The sequence below is a fragment of the Varroa destructor genome, unplaced genomic scaffold (assembly GCF_002443255.2).
Source record: "Varroa destructor unplaced genomic scaffold, Vdes_3.0 BEIS01000005.1, whole genome shotgun sequence".
NCBI classification, from domain to species: Eukaryota; Metazoa; Arthropoda; class Arachnida; order Mesostigmata; family Varroidae; genus Varroa; species Varroa destructor.
Genome location: NW_019211458.1, coordinates 1,101,179 through 1,125,424, shown reverse-complemented (window position 1 = coordinate 1,125,424; position 24,246 = coordinate 1,101,179). Strand labels below are relative to the sequence as shown.

At 42.0% G+C, this 24,246-nt stretch overlaps 1 protein-coding gene and 1 long non-coding RNA gene across 12 annotated transcripts in view; one reads left to right on the top strand and one right to left on the bottom strand.

Moving 5' to 3' along the window:
* crb (cell polarity complex component crumbs) overlaps nt 1–24,246 on the top strand; it is an 83,499-nt gene that overhangs the window by 49,467 nt on the left and 9,786 nt on the right. For 10 of the 11 annotated variants that reach the window (XM_086991190.1, XM_022809451.2, XM_022809456.2 and 7 more), the window contains 19 exons: nt 4,303–4,399; nt 4,587–4,724; nt 5,053–5,165; nt 8,462–8,575; nt 10,253–10,356; nt 11,496–11,587; nt 18,741–18,878; nt 19,175–19,407; nt 19,763–19,903; nt 20,169–20,275; nt 20,637–20,772; nt 21,007–21,122; nt 21,474–21,728; nt 21,980–22,158; nt 22,386–22,490; nt 22,697–22,979; nt 23,162–23,348; nt 23,554–23,614; nt 23,742–24,014. In XM_086991190.1, the coding sequence (XP_086847316.1) occupies nt 4,303–4,399; nt 4,587–4,724; nt 5,053–5,165; nt 8,462–8,575; nt 10,253–10,356; nt 11,496–11,587; nt 18,741–18,878; nt 19,175–19,407; nt 19,763–19,903; nt 20,169–20,275; nt 20,637–20,772; nt 21,007–21,122; nt 21,474–21,728; nt 21,980–22,158; nt 22,386–22,490; nt 22,697–22,979; nt 23,162–23,348; nt 23,554–23,614; nt 23,742–24,014 (2,872 nt within the window). The remainder of the gene's footprint in view (nt 1–4,302; nt 4,400–4,586; nt 4,725–5,052; nt 5,166–8,461; nt 8,576–10,252; nt 10,357–11,495; nt 11,588–18,740; nt 18,879–19,174; nt 19,408–19,762; nt 19,904–20,168; nt 20,276–20,636; nt 20,773–21,006; nt 21,123–21,473; nt 21,729–21,979; nt 22,159–22,385; nt 22,491–22,696; nt 22,980–23,161; nt 23,349–23,553; nt 23,615–23,741; nt 24,015–24,246) is intronic. The other variant, XM_086991191.1, reaches the window with a different exon arrangement.
* LOC147755158 (uncharacterized) lies at nt 5,160–23,746 on the bottom strand. Its single transcript, XR_015329234.1, has 6 exons — nt 23,439–23,746; nt 21,440–22,999; nt 20,988–21,195; nt 20,598–20,780; nt 20,205–20,281; nt 5,160–7,452 (listed from the first exon to the last, which is right to left on the bottom strand). It is a non-coding gene; the product is annotated as an uncharacterized LOC147755158 (long non-coding RNA).

The window sequence follows — 24,246 nt, the reverse complement described above, 5'->3', positions numbered from 1 at the left end:
TCTTTTTAAGAACACCCTGCACACCCCAATATATATATATATATATATATATATATATATATATATTGGTAACATTGCTTTTTTTCCAATGACAAAATGTCTTCGCTGGTGATCAGTAACTTCGCTTGATAATTAAATTGATGGTAATGACGATGGCGATGACAATGATCATAAAAACTGGCTAACGAGCTGCTACGTTAGCTAAACGAGTGTCTGTTCCGATGACAATAGGTCAGCGGGTCTCCTTGGCTTATTCAGCGGCCTAATTTGCCCCTGTTTATTCTGCAAGAATAAGCAGCAGCGGCGACGGACGTTGTAGCAGCAGGCGCCTACCATGCGGATGGAGTCACTGACTGCTTCGGTGGATGACGCCTTGCTGTTATATTGGATGGCAGATACTATGTCGCTTCATATCTTCTGGACGACAAAGCTATCCTATTGCTGATTACTGCTCGCATCGTGTTACCCTAAGTCTGCTTGCTTGCTTGCTTGTCTGCCTGTGCGCGTTCTTCCTCAGCTACTTCGTTGCCGTTAGCATAAACAAGCCAGTCGGCTGCCTATTCTCAGACACGGTCTCAAAGCCGCACGTATAGCTAGCTAAGTGGGTGAATTTAACGTAATGTCAGTGGCAAAGACGAAGAGCTTACCACAAGCGTCTTCACTGGTCTGCAAGAACAGCGTACATGTACATTCCGATACGGCCAGCAGTTGCGGTTAGTCTTGTTAGCCGTTCTATGAAACAAGATAGTTAGAAGTTTAAAATGAGAACTCTTCCGGTGTTTGAGCGTTGAAACGGAGTGACACTGCCACTATTAGGGAGGAAGTAGAAGTTATCAAGAAATTGTGTCCATCTCAGTGATTTCACCGCGTAAGCCGATGGGAAGAAAACTTCAATCTTTGAAGTCCTCAAGAGACGTAAATAATTAATTAGTTGAGCCGTGAACATATAGCTTCATTGAAGACTGCGACGGCATCGTTAAGTCTAGACGAACGCTATTAATATAATGCAACGCTGCAACTTCACTGCCCATTGGGAACGGTGACTCTACCGTACAACAAGTGCCCAACGCGCGTGCGTCCGTGTGCTAATAAATACCGATGAATAATAGTACCTGGATCTGTTTTGTATCCTTCAGACTTGCAACCGACATCGTCAAGTCAAACATTACCAAGTTTCACAAAAGTTACGAGATGACAGATACGTACGTATACTTATACAGGAATACCGGCAGCCGCGACTGGGCAGCGAGAATGAACGCAGTGCTAAACGGTTTGAGCGCTATTTCTTCAGTAAATCGCTAATTGACGTTCAGATGAAGCTCTGACTTCGTTTATTGGCAAAGGCAGCAGCGGCGGTGGCAGTAGCAATAGATCATTCCAATTTAAAGTTGCTAAGCAGAAAAAATAGAGCTTTGGAAGAATGTAAGGGAATATATAACATTAACGGTACCTATCAACATAAATGGATCTTACACTTTAGTACAACTAAGCATTTTCGTAAGAATAACTACGTAGTTTTTATTTTTGCATTTGTATTTTCGTTCGCTCTCTATCCATTGTATCACAATGATGTATGTATTTGGGTCATTTGCTACTTATTACGAGAGGTCACCAGGTGACGGGACGAATCAATGGTGTTTTTTTAATCCGATATGAAAGAAGAATGTCTGATCGCATCACGGTTCGTATTGGTGGTGCTGCTGCTGCTGCTGCTGCTTTTTTTTTTGAAGGCATCGCCGGTGCCGTCTATCTCATCTCGAATATTCAGCTTTTTCCCTATACGAGCTCTCACGAGCGAAACGAGGATGTTCACGTTTTTTAGGATGCGTCCTATGTTTTCGGTGGCCGCGACGATTTACTACTATCAAGAAACATCGTTTCATAGATTGTGTTCGAACCACCCAATAGACTGGTACTACTCGAGTATTAATTATAATGTTTGTTTATGTATAACGTATTGAAAAGTAAACTTACGAAAGCACTCTACGAGCAAATATGTACTAGATAGAGCTATCCGTGCACGAAAAACGACGCTGTCATTATTTTGAACTATAATTATATTGGAACTCGATCTTGTAGCCAGTATACAAGCAGTTAACCTATGGCGAACAGAAATCCAGCTTGTACATACGATACTATAAATAGCGAGCGTAGTGCTTGCAGATAGTACACGGTGCATCAACTAGCTCATGAAGAAAAGAAAAAAATTTTTAAATCACTTAAGAATCCTTAGTTCAGTAGCATATTGCTCCCTTCATCAATGCTAGCAACACGACATTTATACATAAAAACTATTCATATACGACATAAACGCAGTATATATTGCTTGAATTTGCTTTTTTTTTTTTTTTTTTTCTGCGTCACAGAGCAGCACCCTAATCTTTGCGCAGGGTATTAAATAAATCACGAGCAGTGACCGTACGACGCACGATAGCGGTGACTGTTTTTTTGTTTTTTTCTTTGTTATTCTTACAGTTGTTATAACCGTTATTAAAACTAAAAGTGACTGTCGTACGCCAACAGACAGACAGAGTTATCGTGACAACCCAGGTGGTGCTGAGTATACGATATAGTCAACTTGCTTTTAGTAGCATCACGCTGAGATAGTGCCAGGCAAAAAGCGTTTAATGAAAGCTGATAATGAATGAATGAATGAATGAATGAATGGGTAAACAATGATAAATCTTCATTCTTCATCATGCGTCTTCGTACGCGGAAAGGTCATGGCATGCTTTCATTTTCTTTTACAATATATTCATCTTTTTATTTCTCCTCATAGACGATTTGTATCGTAGCGGGTTCAGTCTCTGCTCCTGAATGCCGCACAGATCCTAATTGCCGCTTGTTAATTACGATCGATTGCGTTTGTTCCTAGAAGACGTGACTCACTGGAGAATCAGTGGAAATATAAATCATTTAGCTCGCATTTATTTAAGATAGATGAATGAAATTACGTTACCCGCCAACCGACCCTTCTGCGCCTTCATGTTTTTCCCTTCTCAGAGTCTTTTAGACTGAGCTAATAATAAGATTTGCCTCAACGGATGCGTCTTCAAGTGAAGTCTATTCTTTCGTGCTATACGGATTGGCAAATATACTACCTCAGCTTGGTAATGATGTAAATTGCTTTCGCGGAGTACAGAACAACTAAATTTAGCCGAAACTGACTGAAAGACCATCTTATTGATCATAGAAAAAAAACGGGCATTTTTAAATTGCAGAATAGAAAAGGTATCATAATCTGCTTCGAAGAAATAGTAAAATATATCTCAACAACGAGAAATTACGGTTGTAACAGTAACAATGGTGGGGCAGAATTTGTAGCAAGAAGAAAACAAGAGACAATTCCCTAGTGACATACGACATAATGATATATGATGCTGATAGAAATACGTGACGACAAAAAATAACGTCTCGAGTTTTGTCCTTCATGATGTTGTTATAGTTCCTTGTTCTCCTCTGGAAACGATATAATGAAATAGATCACGCACCAAAGGCAGCAACAGCTGATGAAAAAAGAACCACTGCTATCCGTTATAACGGTAGATCTCTTCGTAATAGCGGTCTAGCGGCAGGTATTTCCTAGAATAAAGGAAAGGAGGAGGGGTCGCAGCGAATACTTAAAATAATTGCGAACAAACAAAACCAAAAAGCTGGATAAATATAAACACTGATGATGCAATGTTACTCGGAGATTGTCTTTTTTTTTTTTTTTTTTTTCTTTCTAAGCCCGATAAGTCTGAAGTAGATAAACGGTGAAACTTTACACAGTCACTCGATGTAAGTGTTTGTCTTTGTGTAGATGTGTACTATACGTTATGCTCATTCTAATAATAGACACATGTACACACACAAACGCAAACTGACCAAGTAAAAACAAAGACAAATTAATACCAATTCAACTTTTCTATTAATCATCAACTAAGCTGTTTGACAATTATTATTTTCAAGACTGTGCAGGTCCATTCATGATTGGCCATACGTTATAAACGTAACTCCTTCAATGATGTACTATTTTGCACATTTGGAAGCTTCCTCATGTGGTTTTGTGTAATTTCTCTCTCTAGTTAGGTAATCAGCTAGCAAGTCAATAGAAGTCAAACTCACTGTCGCTACGCATAGCGGCTCGGTCTGCTCTCTGTAAACCTAACCTCAAATATTTGCCTGGCGGTTTTGCCTAAGTAGATTAGACTTGATAGGTTGAGGAAGCAGCAATGAGATGGTATATTCTATATTTTCCGCCTACAATACAACCTATGCAAATGAAAAAAAAAAAAAAAAAGATTCTGTTTTACATTACAGTGGGGTATGGCATCGAACCGTGCTTTTCATTTATCTGCGAAAACGGAGGCACCTGCAGAGCAGCTGGCGATGAAGCCAAATGTCTCTGTCCCAGGCGGTAAGTACAGTCTTATACGACCTTGTATTCACGTCTAGGGGGTACGTAATATGCTGAAATATCTGTCAGACTAACCGCGAACCCCGCAAGCCATAATATATTAGTGTCACTGAGTGGGAGAGGGGCATAGGATCAGACGTATTGTATTTACTGAAGCATTAAGGCAACATTGTCATTCATTTAACAGGTACACTGGGGCCCGTTGCGAGGTCGATCAAGGATTACAATGCAGGCCTGAATTCTGCCTAAACCACGGCACATGTCAAGAGAGTTCCGACGGAGATATTATGTATTGCTCGTGCAAAGCTGGCTTCTATGGCAAAAGGTAGATTCGACTAACCATTGCTATATGATCAAATGAGCACTCGATGGCTGAAAGGCCGGGTCGGATTATTGTTTCAATGTGACATATCACACCTATAGGCATCTATTGTGCACGCAAACTGCATGTATCGTACGGGCTGTTTATTACGAACATGGCGTGCCATAAACAGCATTTTAAAATTTTATAATACTAAGAGCAGAGTCTGTGTCTGGCCGATATGAACTCTGAGGTCCAGTATAGAACAAATGAGGCCTAATTTTAGATTGTAAAGTAAGAAAAACGAAGGTACCACACAGGCTAGACTAGACCCTGTTTCGATATATTTCAGATGCGAAAAACCGGCAGGCCCGTCCCGTCATTGTGCCAGTGCACCATGCGCCAACGGAGGACGTTGCCATGCTTCGGAAGATAACGAAAGTTACGAATGCACCTGTCAACCAGGTAACTTTCACTTCTTCTCGTTTTTAACACCGTATTCTTCTCTTGTCAAAAAAAGACGACGACGCTTGAGTCAAATAGCTTTGAACCAGATGTAGGGATTCGATCGTTTCTATCATAAACACCTTGATCCCTGTGAAGTTTCATTTCGTGTCCTGTTGAGGCAGTTATCATCATACGGCGTGTTATATGTTTGCGTTTCCTCTGTAAGGACTGATTTCTTAGTACGGTAAACAAACAAAGGGAGCTATAATCTGATACGAAGTTGGCGTTTTTCGTGAAACGGTTATACAACTACCAGTTCGGGGTACGAATAAGGAAATTATCGAAACGGAGCGGCGTTCCGGCACACAGCCTGTGTATAGTTTTAATGCATAATATGCATAGTATTGGTAATAGTGATTTAATAACATACGACTATAACACTCACCGGACCAAACCACCTCTACACGAGGAAAAGGATATCTATGTTGTCTGATATCTTCCTGATGTCGGCATCTCGACTGTGCTGGTGAGCACATATATCTCTTATGCAATCCAGCTATTGGGTAGTCGATTTTGATCACGAGAACAGCTAATGGTGGTACTTCATGGTACCATGCACTGGGTATAATCGAATCTCATAAGCGTATTTAATCCAATCAAAATTTTAGGCTTTCGTGATTGTTTTCGTTCTTTACGCTACCGAGAGAATTATCACAGGACCACAATAAGCGCCAGACACCGCAGATGAATAGTAATTTTTGCCGTAACTATTTAATGGCTTCCTCGGCAGCCTTACATGGCGGTCCGTCTAATAACAAACACAGCTAGCACTGCCCTTGTCGCTGATATCATATAAGCCAGATAAAATATAGAGATACTGCTGCTGATCGACAAAGCTGCAAGTGTCAAACGGTTTGGCGGTGTATCAACGGAGTATAATGCGTAGCAATTTCACCGGAAGGCTGCTTAACGTGGTCGTTAAGCAGCCTTCCGGTGAAATTCCGCCGGTAGTAAACACAAAAAACTGATAGTTTCGGTTTGCTCGAGCGTCAACGCCAGTAATGATGAACCAGATGATATCTGTGGTAACTCGAATTCTGCCGTGCGTTGACCCATACAAGCTTCAAACGCATTTGTTTGAAACGGGTATCTAAGAACGATTTAGAAATATTGTTTAGGAGACAGGTGACATAACGTCTCTCGTCGATGAAGGTTCTAATAATGTAGTCGCATACAGTCGTGCATACTACTAAACTCGGTAACACCCTTTCGCGACCGGTCTTCGTCACCAATGTCATGTTGAGTCCTTTCGGGCGTCCATCAGCCTTGTTCACTGCGCAGTAGGTGAATTCGGGAGCTTCACGGATTGCCGTTTCAATTAAATTGATGTCATTCGGAAAAAGAAAAGGAAAAAGGAGCGAAAAACAGAGAAGATGAAAGTGATCGGCGTAATGGAATTCTAGATCTAATAGGTTATACAGTGATATGGTTATGGAGTGGGCAGTGAACGCGTGACCGAGGCAAAATTGCCAGTGATAAAGCCACTAACTACCTTTTTAATGAAGCCGCCACTGAATGATTCGAAATTCAACGTCAGACCTGTTCCGGCGAATTTATTTAATAAGTAAATTATTAAGTAGATTATTTTATTGCAATGAAATTCGTGATTATTTGACAGTGAGAGGATTTTGTTTGTTTTCAACTTGCACTACTACATTCGCTTGGCTACTAGCCTGCGTCTGAGTCGAAGTGACATGGATAAAACCCTTTCTGTATAATATTAAACAGAAGTCAAATAAGGAAAAGGAGAGAGATGGCGACAAGAAGACGCCACCAATTGACCAACCTAGTAATTTTATGTATTTGCTTGCGTATATGTATGTCTGTGTGTATCGGTCTGACTCTGTTTCGCATTGGCGTCGTATGTGTGTGTATGTCTTGACGGACGCCGAAGAGTGGTTTGTTCGGGGATTGCAATCCTTGTGCAGGACTGCAGGCGGCGCTTTGGTGAATAGTTCCTTTCTCCCAGCTTCTGTCAAAAGCAACGTATAGACACGCACGCACGCACGCACGCACGCACAAAGACGGACCTGACTCGGGCACCGTCACGCACAGCGTTAGTAAGCCTGACTGCTACGTATTAGCTTCCCATTGATGTTGCCCCCAGCCACTATTAGTTAGGAGGTGATTGCCTGTTCTGAGGTGCATGTCGGAGTTTCGATGGGCGCAGTCGAATTCTCATTCCGCGTCATTACACGCAAGTTAACTCGCGGTATACTCCAGCTCCAATTGAAGTCCGATTTGCCTATAAAATATAATGAAAGGGTTTAGTGCACTGGCAAGCAGATAAAGATAATTTAGTACGTCGTCGAATAGCACTGTAGAAGAAAACCTACCAGTCTACTATAATATGTATGATTTTCGGAAAGAAGAAAGTTATATGTACGAAATAATATAACGGACTGAAGTGAAGATAATCACCGGGGCGATTTTAGACATAACCTCTCAGGGTAGTAATTGCCGAGTTGTTGTAGTGTACGTGTGTCCTGAAGTCATGGTAGCCGTGGGCTCATTTAGCCTTTTTTGACTTATTTGCGTCTCAGACAAATCCGTCTGGGGCTGTCAGTTTGGCATTCTGGGACGAAATAATAGAAAGACATTACATAAACACAACACTGCTGCAACGTTCCTGCGAGGGGCAATTCCATGTTGTCGTTCTACTACTATTGTTGCGGCCTTTTGTAGGAGTCGTCGTCGTCGTCGTCTCCTAACTCACCGTCTCAGTCAACGAAGTCCGTTATTGTTGTTGAATTATTATTACCATTATTATTACTAGAAAAGATAAAACGAGACATCGCGGCTGTGAGGTTTGGTCTCGCTAAGCGATTCCGCATTGCTGCCAGTCGTATCGATCACCTCGGATGGTGGGGTGAGTTAAAAACTAGATATGCGCATAGATGATGAGGGTTACATTGAGTCGGATGATACAATCGAGCTTTATGGGAGGACCACAAGAAGGAAATTACGGCGTGAAAGCGAGGTTGCGGCTGATTAGTCAAGGTGGACCAAAGTACATATTGCTCTTCCAGAGCAAGCGAAACATGAAATCAGCTGAAACACGGGGTATCGTCTGTGAGGGGTAGAATGTCACATCTTGATCTAGTTGAAGTCACGTTGACTCATAATTGGTAAATTTTGAGAATTCACCTGTACGTAACACTGAGCAGCGTTAGCGTATTATTCTTCAAATTGCTCAAAGAAATGCAACTGAAAAAGCGAGTGTATTAACCAATTCTGCCTTCGTTCTGTTTCAGGCTTCACTGGAAAGAACTGCGAGACAAAAGTCAATAACTGCGGTAGCGCTCCTTGCCGAAATAACGGTTCATGTGTCGATGCTCCCCTGGGTTACACATGCCACTGTCTAAAAGGTCAGAAAGTACCAGTTCTCAATACTGATCTTCTACCGATAAAGATAATCGAAATAAGATTGGTACTACTGCTTTGTTCTTTATATGGGATCGGTAAAGTTTAGTGGGTTGGGCTGTAGTAGAATGAGCGCACTGTTGATATATTGGCTAGGATCGTTGTCAGTTCGGGTAAGTTGAGCCTCCGATTAATTCGCATAGAGGTTCAGTCTTTCACCGACACGTTTATTTGACTTGTACTAACAAGCAAATAACGTTGTGTTGCTATGTAAATGACATATATCCGAATATGCAGATAAATGGACGCAACTGAGATACTGGCACCGTTTTTTAAAGGTGCCAATATGGCTCTCTTTCCCTAATGTAATGCTATGTTGAAAGGGAGAGCATTTATGTATGTTTCAAAATACATGGTATTGTAGTTGCATAAACTTGGTGAAGGCACTTTAGAGCCTGACCACCTTCGTATCGTGCGCAACACCAACGCCCGTCCATACTTTTAGGTAGATGCTCGTACAGATGCTGATTAGAAACGCGACATCGTAGCTACTTTCATGTGGCACCTACAGTTGTTTAAAGTAACTGCATTGTGGTCTCTTGTCGGGCCCGGCGACAGCATGCGGTTATCAAGTACGGTTGGTGCCATCGTCAAGAATAACCGTACGGGTGTGCGGTAAAAGATGCAGCTTCGCACCTCGAAAAATGCCGAAGCGCATTTTTCGATAAACCGAAAGCAGTTTCTGTTATCATTATTCGTCAAACGTTTCCTATTTAGAAGATTGAGTGCTTGTCTTCGATACATTTCTTCCCTTTCGGTACTCGCCTTCGATAATCCTAGACAAAGAAGCTTGGCTTGTTTTTTCACGTAGATTATGTTGGACTGCAGACACCTCGCCTTACTCACATAGAATAATGGCAATAGATCTTTGAGCGGTTTCCGTTGAGTCGAAATTATTATTGTCGCAAGTTTGAATAGTGGTCTTCAGCAACTACTCAGTCACTGAGTAGATATGGTGCGGTGTTTTACAGCATAGAGGAAGTGTTTCTGCTTGTTGCGCTTAGAGGAATGGGTTTATTTACTCGTGGGACGCATTTCTTCAATACTAGTCAAGTTTGTTCTGTGACTAAATAAAGACTATGTAGCTCATACTGTCCAGAGTCTTACATTGTGTAAACGTGGGATTTCAAACGTCCATCAGCCCATGAGCTTCGAGTTACATACTTTATCAAATACTGAAGAAGGCCATTAGCAGCAGGACACGATTTCGTACTATCTACATCCTATGATCCACAAGCATCACACGTTGTTACTGCAAGTCCCTTATTGGTGAAGTACGACAGAATAGCACTACTATCAGCTATACGTTAATGTATAGCCCTATGATGCGCCTCACATTTAGCCAGCTTGAAAAAAGCTAATGTAGCTTCTCTCGTGATTTTGTAAACAATTTTGTAATTTGGCTGACGTGGTGCCATTGTTGAACAAGAAATGTTCTTTAACTTACATTTCTATAATGTACCGTGGTATAATACAACGCATACTTCCTACAGTGTATGCTTTAAGCCTTTGGTTATGGATATGGTTATTCTTTGGCTATGTAATAATGGCTTTTCAGGTAGTTCGTAAAAAAAAAAAAATAAATAAAAACGCGACTAACACAATTGTGTGAAACGTTGCAGGATTCCGCGGTCCTAATTGCGAAATTAATAGGAACGAGTGCATAGAGGACTATTCACCGTGTAACGGAAGGGGCCGTTGTTTTGACCGTTACGGAGGATTTCAGGCAGGTGTTTCCTATGACTGAATGTTTTTACTGGTCATTTATTGAGTAATTCGACGCATTACATAGCTATAATGAAAAATGCATAAACTAGAAAGACTAGGAAACAGAATAAAGTATGACAAGTTTAATTGACTATGTTACGCATAAGTGTTCAACGCTCTGTGTGTTTCGTCTCGTTACGGCGAGACCTGTTAATTGGTGCTGAGCCCAAAAGTGAAAGACCATTATCAAAGAGAGAGAGAGAGAGAGAGAGAGAGATAATAACGAGCTATCGACAGCTAGTTATTATCGACGACTACGGAATGGACACCGTTCACGAGACGTAATCTTGGCAAGTACTGAAAAATACGTGCGTATTGTTTGATTTGCAATGTTAACGAGTTAACTGACACAGCCAGCGGCTAATTTATGTATGTTCTTTTAACAAACACCTGGAAAGGATTAGATGATTCGCAATAAACGCAAACGCAGTGTTTCGAATTTTATCAAATTTACTTTAAGTTAACGCGCACAACCACGAATATTTCGTATTTGTTACTTGTATTATTCCATCTTTGCACGATCTCATACGCGCTGATATTGATGCTTTCTGTACGCTTTCTCGTTCTGCGGTGTATGTTGCGAAATTGACCTGAGTCTCTATGCGAAAACAGCTTACATGGGCATTGTACGACTGCACGTACTACAGGGTTATGTTAGATGTATGTAATCAACTTGATCCGTAGTCATGTCTACAGTTCCCGTGTCGCGAGGACTGTAGGACAAGTAGAGAGAGAATCGCATCGTCATCGACAGGAACTGTAAAAAAGCCACCACCATCGTCTGTCAGTTAAAAAAAATAGAATCATTGTCAGTCATACATATCTATCTGGCGGTATAGCCTTCGCCCTCGTCATACCCACTAGTCGGCATCTTCGCTATACATATCGTCGCCACTTCTAAAAGACGGCTATATTGCGAAGGCAAAGAGCCCGTAAGTGCTGGCAGCTTGCGTGAAGTCGACGAGGTGTCGAAATGAAACCGGCTATTATGCTGACTGCTAGAACAGACCGTCTGTCTCCTATCTGCCACTTATTGATATCCATAATAGTAACTCTGGCTTGTAGTTCTTCGTGTAACGATCAGATGCCCATTTGCAGTGTGTGTGCGACAAGGGGTTCGAGGGAAACCAATGCGAGCGGGCCGTGGATCGGTGCGCCGGAGGGCCCTGTCACCACGGTGGAACCTGCACGTAAGTTGAACGTCATTATACTTAAGACTTATCGTGGACTTTCGTTATATTCAGTGTTTCTACCGTCCGAGAATGATTTCTCTGCAATGCTATGAATCCGAGCTGACGCAGCCTGAGTTGCATTTGACTAGAGCCTTATCGTTTTCATTACAGATGGATTACAAACCGTTAGTAGCTATTAACGCTAAAATCACTCTATCTATCACTCGATCTATATATGAATTGCGTACTAATAGTCAAGATCACTGTATTTATCATAATCTGTACTGCAAATAAGCTGCCTTCTTTTTGCACATTGTATAAAAATTTACCAGGTTTCTTCTTTAATCTAGAACTGTTTCTTTTTATTTGTCACTTGGTATTATGAAAAGAAATTACCGAAGGCATAAACAACTAACTATTGTCACTGATAAAAAAAAAAAAATGATCTTTGGAGATGTGTCTTGATTTTTAGCCCTGTACCTTTGTACAGCTAAATGAAGATTACGTAATGGACAAGAGTATAGCCTGTTTCACTATATTCACTAATCTGATTGACAGTTGGCGAAGTAAAAAGAAGTTCGTTAGTGTCTGAAAATTACGCAACGTGTTTTAGACGAAGCATTTTGCACCTAACCAGCGTTAAAGGCGTTCACTTTGGTAGAATGTATTGTTTTCGAACTTTAAGGCTGAGAATGCGTCTTGCGATCTTCAAGAAACCAGCGAGACCTATTCTATGCGACTTCGGCACTGTAGCTTTGTGATGGTGTCCGATAGAAGCGATAGGAGCGGTAGTAGCGAGATAAAAACGTTACGGAATGAAGATACGCCCGACGACCGAAGCAAGCGGATTGAGCCATACAAGCGAAGCATTATGAAAATATGTTGATACACGTGAATGGCCGGAACGAATGACAAGTAAACATTGGCTCCCTAGATCGTCCTGTCGGACGGAAATGACGACATGATTATGACAGAGATGGCCTTATTTTTCAGAATCATTACCGGTGTGCGATCGAATCATTCGTGAAAACGTTTTGAGATTTTAGGCTTCAGTCTGATTTTATGGGCGGAAAGTTCCAAAGAATAATTGATCTGGTCGGAGTAGAACTAACCTTGGCGCGTTTCCGTAAAGTTATCTTTTCTACCAGAATATGAAGAATTATTCAAAGAAAAGAAAACGTCCACGACCCTGGTTAGCTAGTTCAGAAAATAGAGGCCTGCAGCGATTCTTCCTGATTCAGGCTGTAGTTTCGAATCAAGTACTAAGTTCCACTAATTCCAAAACTTCCATCCGCACTCAGCGCCCCTTCTCGTGTTGCCTGCACCTAGTGACTGCGTATGCATAATAGTTTAGTAGTATGTAATTTATTTCAGTTAAAAAATTTAACATCGAGCTACCGTCAGGCACCTTGTGTTTTTTAGTGATATATCCACCTTAGCATTTTCCGATGTTTTTGTTTGTGTCGGGGAAAAGCTCCGTGGCAGAGGAGATCGCTACGAACAGTTTCAGCTTCTCTGGTCGTTTGCGAAAGCTAAACGTACACCAGAACGGGCATCTATATTTGAAAACAAAAGTGTGCTCTATATTATGATCTGCTATTTGGTATCATTGTTCTATATCTTTCGGACAATCAATTTAGTCAATTTTTTTTTTCTTTAATCAGCGTTCACATCAAAACTCAAACTGGATGCTGTTGAAAAAAAAAACAGCCACTATCACGATGCACAATTACCTGTAGTGAATATAAAATTTTAGTGAGACATATCCCAGAGTGCTTCTTCATGGTTGCACCCTTGACGCGATACATGTTTGGGAGAGACCAGTGTCCGAATATCGTGCGATTAGCGCATGCGCTATTTAATGAAGGCGTGGAACTTACATGTAATAGCTGAGACACGTACATCTGGTCACTGGGCGTTAACTGACTGAGACATTTGTCTATGTCTCTGCGATCTGTAAAAGCACTCATGCTGCATCAATAATTTCGTATTTGAATTTTTCGCGGGAGTGGCTTATCATTGATCGATTATTGTTCCTTGTAGCCAAACGCGAGGTGATTCCCGTACGTCGTGCCAAGTAATTCCACTCGTCCCCGGCTGATTTTTTTGCGTTACATTGACGAAAGACTTCGATATTCTATTCTAGTGGTTGTGAATTGATAAAATGAGCATCTACCGCTTGCATTTGTCATATTGAAATTTATCCCGGCTGTTAAATTTAACAGCAGCAGGGACGCTCAGGAGCTAAATGTCCGTCTCTTAAAGTTATGGAAGCATCGTCATTTCAACTTAAAAATAAGCGGAGATTACTCATTCTGTCCGTACCCATGTATGGGTTAGGATAGGGGTTGGGTTGTTCGTAACGTTTCTCGTTAAAAGCCCTGGCCTTAGCTTTCGCAGAGATACACACTTATACATATTATAGGATCCGGACACACTTTTTTTTTTACAGACAGCGGTAGTAAAAAAAATTCATGTTGTAATGTCTATTTTACTTTCATCCTTCATCATCCATACCTTCCATCCGTCGTTTTAGGGTAAAGCGATCGTCAATTGTTTGTTTGGAATATTTTGTTGTCTACGAAAACGACTATCTGAACGGGATAAAACAAAGAAATTGTAACTCCCGACCTTATTAGTAATTGGGTCTTATGATAAATTTGTAAAATGGTGCGCTCTTCGAGCGAATATGAAGTCAGCTTGGTAATCTGCAATGGGATTATTGAAATCCTGGTGTGATCTAGTCTCCAGTAGACCGGAACTCGCCCAATTGCGTATTGGGTAATTTAACAAGTTTCTGTGTCGAGCTTCTTTGTTCAGCCAGTTCCATGATTTTTCCTCACGGGTTTCTAACAAAATGGTCTGCTAATGCTAAATAGTTAGTTGAAGCGGGAAGGCCTAGCTCAAGTTAACGTAGAACTATCCCATTCTGTCATCTAAGGCTAGCTAAGTTTCGCCAACGATAAACAGGAACCGGTCGATCAGTTCAAGTTACAATGGACATCGACTACGTTCACATAGACGACGTCTTGTACTGCGTCAACATTTTATCGTCAGGATACTATCGTGCGACAAGGTGGGGAAGTGGGTATAAACGATTTGCCGAGCGGCCGGAAAGTTCGAAGGTCGAACTAACCGATTCCTTGTTGCCATTTCGGCGACAACTTCCACTTCAGCAGCCCTAACGCCAGTGAACGCTAACCCGAATGCCGCAAGTTTGAGACTTATTATTAGCTTGCGGCGCACGTTGGACGCGTCACATTAAGGAGGGCAATTGAGATAGCTGCGAAACAGCTACAAAAGGCATGCACAGTCCTCGCTTTTAGTGGAAAGCTATCAGACAGTCTATGTCTATGGCTTCGTTTGGCAGTCCAGCCTTTCTTAGTATATCTTCCTATAAAATTCTGTTGTAGTTCAGTTACTTACAGGACAGCTGATGCGTCGCTCTGCTAGTCAGCTATCTAGCTCGCTGCCGGACTGATCGTTCAGCTGGGCGGTCAGGCAGACGCTATGGATGTACAACAGCTACCGGTTAAGTGGCCGCACGCTGAACGGGCAAGCGGGGTGGTGTTCTCGCGAGGTTTTGTCAATACGCAAGCCACAAACATAATGACGACAACGATCCATATGCTCAGTTAAGATTTGCCGCCTTAGCATGGAGACTTTTTTATTACCTGGATGAATGGAAATACGGTTGTTGACTACTACGCTTAAAACTGTCATTGCGTACGTGTCAGTCCATATTACGGCAGTATCCTTTCTTGCGTGCCGTGACGGCCACAGTCCGTCCGTGCTTAGGGACTTCGTGCTGCTTTTGCCCACGCCCCTTTTTTCTCTCGCCTTTGTTTATGTGCTTTCATTATTTATGATGCGGTCGTGCGATTCGTGAGCGTATACGTCTATGTATGTGTTCTTGCGTTTCGAAGTGTTAACTGTGACGCGTTTTACTCAGTCACAAAGACTATGCAAAGAGGGCGCCTAGGAACTATTATTATTATCGTATAGATTTATTATCTCCCCTTCGCCCTTCCCGCATTTCTCGTCCCATTCGTACGCCCACCCGCCTGCCGTCGACTTGATGAACGACTGACGACAACAAAAAGCTCATTTTATTTTAAGCGCTAGTAGACAGCAGCGGGACGGCGTTCGAATTCGTTGGCAGTTGTCGGCGTTTGCAATCTGGCAGCTCTTCCCCTGTTTACAAGCGCTATCCCGGTACGAACACCAGCCCATAAGTAGGCCATAGAGCGTTCCAAGTCGCTAGCGTATTTGTCAGTGTGCGTCTGTGTGATCAAGTGACTGACTGTAATAGCAATGACGACGCAGCGAAAAGTATTTTGTATGGTAAATGCTTCGGTGCTTTCGATAGGTCACCAAAAGACGTCAGTCCACGACAAAAAGGGGAAGACGAGAGGATTGAGGCAACTGCTGCAGTGGCAGTAAGCTCTGTCTGTGCGCGTGTCTGCGTGCTTGTCTGAATGAAGTAGAGGCATTGAGTGTCGCTCTCCTATAATCCGTCGGTATGGACCTAGAACATCGTTAAAGGCCTTAATGGTCTTAGTTAAATTACCTGCACTTTAATTCTTCATAACTAAAAAAAACGGCGTAAATGGGTATGGATTTGTTCCGGAAGCGCTCATGGTCGGACAGAGCTAACGTCATCTGACAGATGTGCAAACCAAGTCGAAATAAGGTGGTGTGCATAAACCTTCTACCGTAGCCATATTATGATCTCTGTTGCACAGTTTAACATAGAGTAACTCGATTCCCTGCGACGAAATCTATTCCTTCGTACACCCTGACTTCCACATAGATAGTGGAATTAAGCGTCTTTCCATCATTGTTTTTGCGCGTTCGTTTCAGCGCTTACGTACGTTCCGCTACCGTCTTTACTAATCGCTACAAAGCGTTACGTAATGCAATACGTATCGATTTAGTAATCGTATTGAGCAAAAACTGGTACCTTCAGATTATAGAAGTGAAAGGCAAAGTAAGAATATCGAAGAAAGTTAAAAATTATGGACTGATGCTCACTACGAATAAATGAATAAACTTCTACCAATCATTTTTTCTTATAGTAACGCGTTTTTGCCTGTCGGCGGCCAAAAATGAACGGCCTTTGGGTGAATTTCGCGCTGGTAATTTACTATGCCTATAATTTAAACGACGTAGCTCAAGCAGATCGCTATTGGTATTTTGTTATATAATTATACGAATCATTTATCTTCGCTTTATTTTTCTTGCCGACAATGCAATCGCTTCATGCATTGGACGATCTTCGTTGAGGTGATCATGACCAATAACACGGAAGTGCGCAATATGGAAACGAGTATCCGCGACAACGTCCACTCTTCGTCGTATGGTATAGCTAACCCATCACACCAGGTGTCGCTGCCTTTCTGTTTTGAACAACTGCTTTTTAGATGAACGATACCTTCTTTTGGCGTCGCCAGCGCCATCATTTCGTTTTAAGTATTGCACCTGAGTAGTCCCTTAACTGTCATCATGACCATGCGATCATGTTTCTATGTTCTGGCCAGCCAATTTGATTCCCGACTGAAATGCTTTGATCGGCATATGCGGACGAAGCTGCAGGGCCGACTTTTTACGCCAGCAGCGGTAGTATCATGACGATATATTGCTGTTGGCCTCTTAAGACTATAAAACACAAGGGGAAAAATTTAAAGCAAAACGTGAATTTGCTTTTGTGTGACCTTATCCGCACGTATCTGTTGTGTCCACGTCCAGATATTTGTCCGTGGCCAAATAGAACGGGCGCAAACATTTATAGCCAGCAGATCTACACGCTATACGCCCAATGAATGCATAGGACGCTCGATCTAGTCTAAATAAACCTGATCGATAGGACAGGGAATACCTGACCCTGATTATGGTGGTTGGTCGATCTTCACACATTCGGACTACAGCCGCCATTACTATACAATCAGATAGCCGTTTGGGCCACAGGGGTGATAAAGGATACGAAAGACAATGCACGCTACGCATGTCGGACCGCTGGCAAATGATTCGTGGCCGGCCACAAACAACTGATAAGTAAGAAAAAAACGTATGGGACGAGATAGAAGACCACGACGGCGAAGACTTGGTAAGAAGCACCAAGCAAAAGCAAAAGAAAAAAAAATGGAGGGAACTAGACAGTTCTATCAGCACTGAACAGTGATCGGAGCATCATCGTTTGAAATCGACCGAGTAATAGGATAGAAGCGGCATGGACCGAACAATAAGCTCTCTAGTTCACAGCATTAAGCTTTCTAGTTTTGTTCGATTACTCCCTCCTGTTGACCAGCGCCTCAGCTGCCCTACTGCTCTTTGGATGGGGTTGATGATTGGGGACTTGATTATTTTTAAAAGATGAACGCTCTATACGATCGCCATTGACGTATAGGGCATACTTTGTTCTGTTCTAACACTGACGCAAGTTGGTACAATATAATGTGATTTCAAGCACATAGGTCGAATTGACTTTGCAGAACTCTATCCAATTTCCCTGACTCGATGAGGTTTCGGGAATCAACACGCGTACGACTGCGCCAATAAAAATTCGCAGGATCTTATAAGCATCGCGCAATAGTCCTTAATGTCTACAACGATTAGTAAAACCATATTCAAGCTTTCCAGTATATTCCTATTGTTTTTTCACGGCATAACAAATTCCGGATTTTTGTAACTAAAAGTCACAAATATATTTTTTCAATGCTAAAGCGGTTTGAGGCGACAGAACTTGATATAGTTGTGACAGTTTAATGATACATAGATTCAAGTTATGTCTCCTAAGTATCCAGTGATAATGCATGTCCGTAATGCGAACGTAGACAATTAAGCTGTTATGCGTTCATTTTAGCCGAAAGAAGAGAGAGAGAGAGAGAGGGGGGGGGGGATTCATTAAAAATTTGAGAGGGGTTTTTTGTATTTCTGTATAGTTGTCGTGTAGCCCTCTATTCTTTGCGTGAAACCAAATCGTGAGATCGGAGAAAGTATGTTACGAAACAGTAAAGGTATCGAACATTATGACGTAGACCGCGTAGCAAAGAAACAAATCTAAAATAAAATAGTAGCGATAATAATGGAGAGTTTAAAGTAATCAGATTACCCATTAGCATTATGATGATATTGGTATCGTTATTACTAATCTATGTTTACCAATCTACAGTGCGACAATATCCGGATACTACTGTCAATGCACCGCAGGATTTACGGGAGAAAACTGCGAGGTTTCTGATTGTTCACGAAAGCCTGCCAACAAACAATGCGCCGATCCACACGCAGCATGCGATGCTCGAAGCGGAAAGTACGCCTCAATCAGATCGATCGTTTTTTTCTCTCCTATAAAATATACCCTATTCCTATCCTAGCTTCTAGTATATGGTTAACATATCATTATTTGATCTCAGATATAAGACAATGTAAGCTTTTTTCATGGATCGTATTGTATGTCTGTAAACCTGCCAAGTGAAGAACGGTTATTAGAGTTGAAATAATGATACCTGCTTGGTTTCATAATAGCAGTGCAAATAGTGTTTTTTTTTTGCAATCTCGGAGAGTTTTTAGGAGGAGAGACATAACAAGCCAAAATGAACATTTCAGGTGTCACTGCAAGCCCGGTTACGTGCTCAATCAGGGATCGTGCCTGCCTGCACGCTCGTGCCTAGATGCGCCCTGCTGGAACGGTGGGACTTGTTCGGGCAACGGGTTTGCGTATACGTGCCTCTGTCCAGGACTCTTTGGCGGACGTCACTGCGAATATGACCAGGACAGTGGCAAACATAGCGGAAGATGTGATGATGCGCTTTGCGCCAATGGAGGGAGTTGCATACAAGGTACATAGTTTAATATAAATCGCCTGTACGGATGGCGATGTCATATTGCCTATTGATGACTTTCGCGAACCGTTATTAGTTTATGTTGATTTTTACCATTCTGCCATACTAGTAATAGTAATTCGTTCGGCCAGAGGTACGTTTAATGAGAACTTATTAACGTGTACACGGTTTGGACCACTACTAAGCATTATCACCACGGTTTACATAATTAAATAGGCTTTTGAAAACGTGTATGATCTGCTACCTATGTTGCTATCTGGTAAACATCATCATCATGTCCCTGCAACGAACTATCGTTAACGATTTTCTTCTTTGACATTGGGATTATGCAAATTGTGATCGTTTAATTTAGGCTCGACAAACTGTACCTGCGTGCCAGGCTTTGCTGGTCCACTTTGTGAAATCAACGAAAACAATTGCGAAGGTCACCCATGTCTCAATCATGGGCATTGTGTAGATCTTGTCAACGATTTTATCTGTTCGTGTTTACCAGGTTGGTGTCTGTTTTTTCGTAAGCGATATTATAGGGGGAATGGGTTCACACGTTGTACTCAGCTGGCGTATAAAGCTATAGTTTTTCCGTTTCTACCAAAAGCGGGACAATGCATCCATTTGGTGTTTTTTTTTCGTTATCACGGCACAGTACAAAACGAAACCGGCTGGCTGGTTGGCTGCCTTTAATGAGGCATGTACCGATATAAAGGCAGCCAAACAGGCTGCTGGTATATATTGCAATAACGTCTCATGCACGTTTACAGGTTTTATGGGAAAAACTTGCAATGTTTCAATGTTACCTGTTTTAGTTCCTCGGGGGACTCCGTGCACGTTTCACCAGTGCGGCGCCAACGGGAAATGTATCGAACAGGTCTGTCTAAAATTCAAATGATATTTATGTGGTAAGCTGTATGACAATTAGGTAAAGTACATAACATGTTGCTTGTTCCTATGTACAAGAGTACGCGATGGCTTGTTATGCAGTGCCATGTCCTTTATTACCGGACCAGTACTTAGTAAGTGCTTAGTAATAATAACAATAATAGCTTGGTGAGCACTTAGTAGTAGAGTGAAGTGCTCATTGAGCGGAAGCTAACGGTTAGTGAGCGATTATCCTAGTAAAAAAATCTAAGTGAAGGCGTCTTTAAATGTTTATTATAAAATCTAGCATAATAGTTTATTTGTAAACACACATGTGGCTTTTATATGATTGTCGCAACGTCGATGCATAGGATGGGCATGCAATATGCGAATGTGACGCAGGATTTGCGGGGGAACACTGCGATCTCGCCCGCACTTCTCTTGTAGCATGTAGATGTCAGAACGGAGCTAGCTGCGGGGATGATGGAGCGTGCCATTGCCCTGACGGTAAGTACCTGCCGGATAACGGCATATATAAGTTTTGCAAAACACGGATGCTCCGAAGAAGCTTTCGTTCTCGTATAGCTGTCCTTTGTCAAATCGATCATGTTGCTTAAATATATGTATTCTTTAACCTACCATCCGTATAGCTGCGGATAATATAATCTATATATATGTATATATATATATAAGTTGCGTTCTCTGTACTAAGTGACTTTCACCTATAATGATTTATCTTAGGATTTTACGGTGTCGAATGCGAGCATGTCGTAGACGCTTGTGATGAGGCACCTTGTAACAACAACGGCCAGTGCACCTCGAAAGGACCCAATGATTTCGTATGCTTATGCCCCCAGGTACGTGCTACAGACTGACATCAATGTGACAGCGGTTTGGGAGGTAGTTGCAAACCACGTGCAATTGCATGCGCTTAAAACGAGCACATAAACATACAGAATAGGATTACATAAAATATCATACAGAATAAATGTTACGTAAAATATCGCTACGCTAATTACGCTAGGTATGCTAACACGCACTTTTTATAAGTACGTCTTAACGACGGAATGACGCGCTGCAGGGTAAGCTTGCACAAATCTTTATCGAAACTATCGGCTGATTTCCTACAAATATTATTAGCGCTAATGTCGACGTTATTCGAGCAAATAATAACCTAAATATGGTGTCGGCTTGTCTTTTGCTCACAGGGTTACGCCGGGAAGATGTGCGAGCTAAATACTAACGACTGTGCGGGAGTGAAATGTCCCGGCAAGCAAACGTGCCATGATTTACTCAACGGTTACGAGTGCAGATGTCCTGAGGGATGGGATGGAGATGCGTGCGATATGGAACTTAACGGCTGCGAACCTAACCCTTGTTTCGAGGGCGCGACCTGTATCAACCGACTAGGCAGACATATTTGTCACTGCCCACAGGGACGGGCCGGAGAGAATTGCACCGAGGTTGTATTTAGTCGATTTGTCATTGTCAGCAGCGGACATTAACTGTTTGATAGTCAGATCCGCTGTAAATGTGTTTTCATAGTTATATATATTGTAGAAATGTTTACTTAGCGTACCAATTACATTCGAAAACGTCGTTTATGTTATTTGTCCTATTCGATAATAATAATTTGCTTAGGTTCACAAACGCTATCATCTGTCTCGTATTAAAAAAAAAAAGTTCACCATATTAACTCTAGCTTTCATTTCAGATTGTTTCCAAATGCAATCCTACGTTATGTTTGAATGGAGCATTGTGTCAGGATCGTAATGACTCGTATCAATGCTTCTGTTTGCCGGGTTTTGCGGGGGAACACTGTGAAGTGAACTTCGACGAATGCCTTTCATCCCCTTGTCAGAATGGGGCTACATGTAACGATATGATCAATAGGTGAGTACTTTCTATAATTACTTATACACAAAAAAAAAGCTGTATGTGCACTTCATGCGGAATCAATGTATTGTTGGTGCAAAACGACTTCCTAGATGTTTGTTATCGTTGAAGTTCAATAGTCACAGTCGTCGTCTTCTACTTTCGACCGTGCGCAAACATCTATGTGTGTATTCCATTGGTGATGCTAACCTGGACCCTATTTCCTGAATTTGCTTTCTCATTAGGTTCGAGTGTTTCTGTGCGCCTGGTTTCACAGGCCGCTTGTGCCAAATTGATATAGACGAATGCGCCTTACAGCCCTGTAAGAATGGTGCTCTGTGTAATGATCGGTAAGGCCAATTAGTTACTTTTGGGGTAGGTAGAACATGATTCGACATAAAGCTGTACTAAACAGAACGCTAGCTAGAACATGAACAGCTAACAAGTGTGTACGGTACGGTGATAAAAACACAACCATTGCACCTCAACACCTGAAGTCCTCGATGATTTCTGATAGTCAAATGAAAGTGCTTTATTGTATTGTAATGTTTGGCAGCGTGGGGCACTACATGTGCTCATGCGTTCCGGGTTACACAGGTCAGAACTGCGAGACCGACATTGACGAGTGCGCGGATCAGCCCTGTGAACATGGCCGTTGTATCGATCTCGTGAACGACTTTCGTTGTGACTGCGCAGACACCGGCTTCAAAGGGAACCGTTGTGAAACAAATATTGACGACTGCGTCGAAATGCCTTGCGAAAATGGCGGTATGTGCGAAGATGGAATCAATGAGTTCACCTGTCATTGTAATCCCGGCTTCGTTGGAAAAACATGTGAGGTATGTTTCGTCTGAGCCCTCTGAAACGGACAATACATCTATAGGTAAAATGGTTATTTACGACGAAGACACAGGAGCAACAGAATTGTAAACGATGCAGTGGGAGATGGTGAGTAACGTTGATTCAGACCTTATTTAACTGTATAAAATATATGCGTGATGTGTTACTAATTTTTGTCTAGGTGGACGTACCAGAATGCGAACTAAATCCGTGCTTCGATGGCGCCACCTGTTTAGAACGATCCAATCGGACTCTCTACGCGTATAACTACCTCAGTCTATTTCCTCTATACAATGAGAGCGACGCCGCTGGCTATATTTGTGTTTGTCCCAATGGTTTTACCGGAGTTCATTGCGAAACTAATATTGGTAAGTGGAAATTGTTCCCGAGTGAACTGGGTAACAACACACGCCATTAGAAAACTTACCGAACTTTCTATGGCTATCGTCACGACTCACCTTAGAGGCAGGCATTAGCAAACAGACGGTCTAAATCAACGTACGTATTGTTCATCCAGCTAATTGAGCTCTATGCTAATGCCTATATCTTGTTGATGGATTTGGCACGTTTCAGATGACTGCGTTGATCACCAGTGTCGAAACGGAAGCTGTATCGATGAGATCAACGGGTATAGGTGGGTAATTCAGTCGATCAATAGAATAGAAAATGGCTGTGAACATAGAAGGAACAACAATCTTTTTAAACTTATATGCACCAAAGCCACTATTGTGCATTTCAGCATTTCTATTTTACGGTATCAGGTGTAAGTGTCATAGGGGCTTCGAAGGTGAATTCTGCGAGTTAGAGATCGACGAATGTGAGCGTCTTATTCCTTGCGTCCATGGTAGTTGTCAGGACTTGGTTGGCGACTATAGTTGTTCTTGTGAGCGCGGCTTTGGTGACAAAAACTGTTCGACTGCCCTAGTTGGCTGTCAGAAGCATGGATGTTCGGAGCATTCGAAGTGCGATCCGTTCCTCGATGCTGAGGAACAACACCAATACAGGTGTCTTTGCGATTCGGGATACGTCGGCAGGTATGACAATAGCTCCCGCTGGTTTCTGTTCAAACTGTTTTGCTAAGCATAAAACTGGGTAGTGACAAAGACCTATCGCGAAGTTGGCTCGACAACTCATAGAAGTAATAAACAACTTTCTCGAGGAAATCATGAAGCAACTTATTATTATTGCAGAATGATTTTTGACTCATGTACATACTGGCAATCTGTTTTCATATGATAATCGATGACTGTTAATTTTTTTTTTCAA